This window comes from Bison bison, unplaced genomic scaffold, assembly GCF_000754665.1.
Source record: "Bison bison bison isolate TAMUID 2011002044 unplaced genomic scaffold, Bison_UMD1.0 scf7180017864456, whole genome shotgun sequence".
Lineage (NCBI taxonomy): Eukaryota > Metazoa > Chordata > Mammalia > Artiodactyla > Bovidae > Bison > Bison bison.
Window position 1 is genome coordinate 20,107,946 of NW_011495018.1, and position 2,891 is coordinate 20,110,836.

At 50.4% G+C, this 2,891-nt stretch overlaps 1 protein-coding gene across 2 annotated transcripts in view; it reads right to left on the reverse strand.

Moving 5' to 3' along the window:
- The window catches only part of RBM20 (RNA binding motif protein 20), a 75,300-nt gene that overhangs the window by 26,106 nt on the left and 46,303 nt on the right, over positions 1-2,891 (reverse strand). For both annotated transcript variants that reach the window (XM_010859365.1, XM_010859366.1), the window contains exon 8: positions 63-142. In XM_010859365.1, coding sequence (XP_010857667.1) covers positions 63-142 — 80 coding nt within the window. The remainder of the gene's footprint in view (positions 1-62; positions 143-2,891) is intronic.

A 2,891-nucleotide genomic window follows, 5' to 3' on the forward strand; every position in this document is an offset into this window, starting at 1 on the left:
CAAGAAAGGGGAGGATGTTCCAATGACCCAGAATCTGCCCTGAGACCAAGGCTGGGCCTCACCTTTCTGCTTCCCGGAACATGTCCCTCTCCCTCTGGGAATGGATGTCCTGGATGATGGCAGCCACGGTCTTCCCAGGTTTCTAGGCAAAGTCAGAGGGTCACTGTCAGACCTGAGAGGGCCTTGCAAACACCAGAGGGAAGCAGCTAGGACTTGGGTTCATTGCCCCATCCACCAAAGGGGGAAAAGAGCCTTCTTAGGGGGAGAAAGTTTAATCCAGAGGATGAGAAGTATGAGTGTAATGCTGAACAGTGCGGGGCTGAGTGGTCCAGGGCACATGGCATCCATTAAGCTGGGAAGGAAGAAGTCTGAGGCTCACTATCCAGGTGCAGGGGGGAAAGCAGCATTTGTTACTACCCACCTCCCTCCAAAATAAAAGAAAATATCTAATATGTGAAAGAAACAAAAGGAAAGAGGGAGGGAGGGGAAGAGGTGTTACAACTTAGAAAGAGACTTGAAGATCAGAGAATGCAGCCCCCACATTTTACATCTGAGGAAACTGAAACCCAGAGACATCAAGGCAGAGTTCTGCCTGGCACGGCTCCAGTCACCAGCCCCGCTGTGTTCTAGGGGGACCTCTGGAGTTCTGTTGGGTTAAGGAACACATTTACAGAGATGGTTAGGACTTGACAACCGGCATTTTAACTCCAAGGTCCTTTCCATGCCCCCACGCTTCCAGCAGCTCCTGACTACAGCATGGTTCTTTTAGTGGGTCATTTAGTGCTAAATGGAAATCTGCAAGGTGGGCAGTGCAGGCTGTGAGCCAGGTTTCACAGTTGAGGATACAAGCACCCAAGGCTCCACCCTTCCAGAAGTCACCATATGGTGACTGTGCCAGGACAGGACCAACCCCAGCCCCCAAATCCCAACCAAAGCCCTTTCCTAAAGCCAGAGTGGACAAACAACAAGAAAACAATAAAAATAAATGGTTAAAAATGAAATTCATGAGCACAGAAGGATGGAAGCATTTTGCAAACTACACAGAATTCGTCCATTCAATTAAAATGGATGGAGCAGGGTAAATTTATGCTTTGTGATTTATATCCCCAAAATTGTTGTTGTTGTTCAGTCGCTAAGTCATGTCCAACTCTTTGTGACCCCATGGGCTGCATCGCACCAGCCTCCTCTGTCCTCCACTATCTCCTGGAGTTTGCTCAAATTCACGTCCACTGAATTGCAGATGCTATCTAACCATCTCATCCTCTGCCGTCCCTATAATACTGATGTTTAAAAAAGACTTAGAAAACCCTCAGTCTATAATGTCAATTTTTGACAAAGAATTTTCTTAGGAAATGTAATTAACTGTTCTTTATATCCTTATTTTTTTTTCCCCTATATATTGGGTTGGCCAAAAAGTGTGTTTAAATGCAAATAAACTTTTTGGCCAGCCCAACAATTAACATGAAATCTTAGAGCCTATATGGATGTCAGGTATCATCAAACACCTCATCTTATAGGTGTGAGACCCAGGCCCAAAGATACAAAGTGAGCTCCATGATGAGCTGGATGCATAGCCACTGATCTGTGTTACTGCTGCCATTGAGGGTTGTGCTGAGGAATAAGAAAGGGAGGAGAGAATGAAGGAGGAGGCTCCTGTGGGTTCAGAGCAGAGGTCAGAGCTAGGACTTAGGGAAGGGATGTAAAATGTTCAAGCCAGGGAAGGGTCGCTTGTCAACTTGAAACACAAGAGAAGAGAAGAGAAGTCAGTGATCGCTACCACTGTGGCTATGAAGGAGGAGGGGGAGGTTAAAAGCCAGACCATCCCTATTCAATAAAACGCTCAGGAACTAGCACAGGTCAGGATACCCACCTGAGAGTAGGTCTCGCAGTTTTGGCAAATGATCCCTTTCATCTGACCATAACTATAAAGGTGGCCCCTCTATAAGCCTATGGAAGTGTCACCTATGAGTACCCAGATCACCCAGGCTCTGCACAGGCAACCAGCACCCTAACTGCTTAGACTGGATCAGAAGCCGGCAACCCAAGGCCAAGAAGGGAAGGAGCTGGGGCTGTGGGCCTGCATGGAGAAGAAGGCTCCTGCCAGGGTGCCTCCTTCCACCCCACTGCAGACCACCTGTCCTCCTGCCTGGGTTGTTGGTAGAATGAGAAGGTTGATCTGAACCTACTGAGTGGCCTTCTTCCTGACTGCCCCCGTCTTGGACCACAAAGTGAAAGTTGCCTCCTGCATCATCACAGGAGAGGCCAGCCTGGGATGGCTGGTCCTTAGGAGACCCGCAGCATCACTGCCTCCATGTGGGCCAGCCTGGGAAAGCCCTTGAGAGCCCTCAAGGCCAAGAGCAGGGACGTGGGACAAGATCTGCTGGCACCAGGCAGGCCCAAATCTGTCCTCACCCTGCCAAGCTGGAACAGCCCAAGGTTAATGAATGTGCCCCCACACCAGGTGAAATGTACCATGGCAACTTTTCACAGCATCCAAATTCCCTGAGGGGGCTGGATCGGGGACTTTCTGGAGCAAAAAGAGTCCCCAGGGTCCCCAACACCTTTCTTCTGCCTTCTGGAACCTCAAGTCCTTGTGATTGTCCCTCCAGTCCGGACCCAGAAAAGCCTGGGGTGAGAGGAGGGGCCTGGTCAGGGAGCAGCTGAGGTTCTGTAGGCTACCCAGGGCAGCATCAGGGTGGGCTTGAGTCCCACAGGGAGGGGCAGGTCAGGCCAGTGGCACAGCCAGAGGCATTCGAGGAGCTCTCGCACCCTACTGACCTCCATCATCACAGACAACAGCCCCTCAGGCCCTCCTCTTTCTGGATGCCTTGCTGATGAGAGGGCAGAGCTGGCCAGTCAGGCACCACAGATAAAAACATCCTCAATGGCCC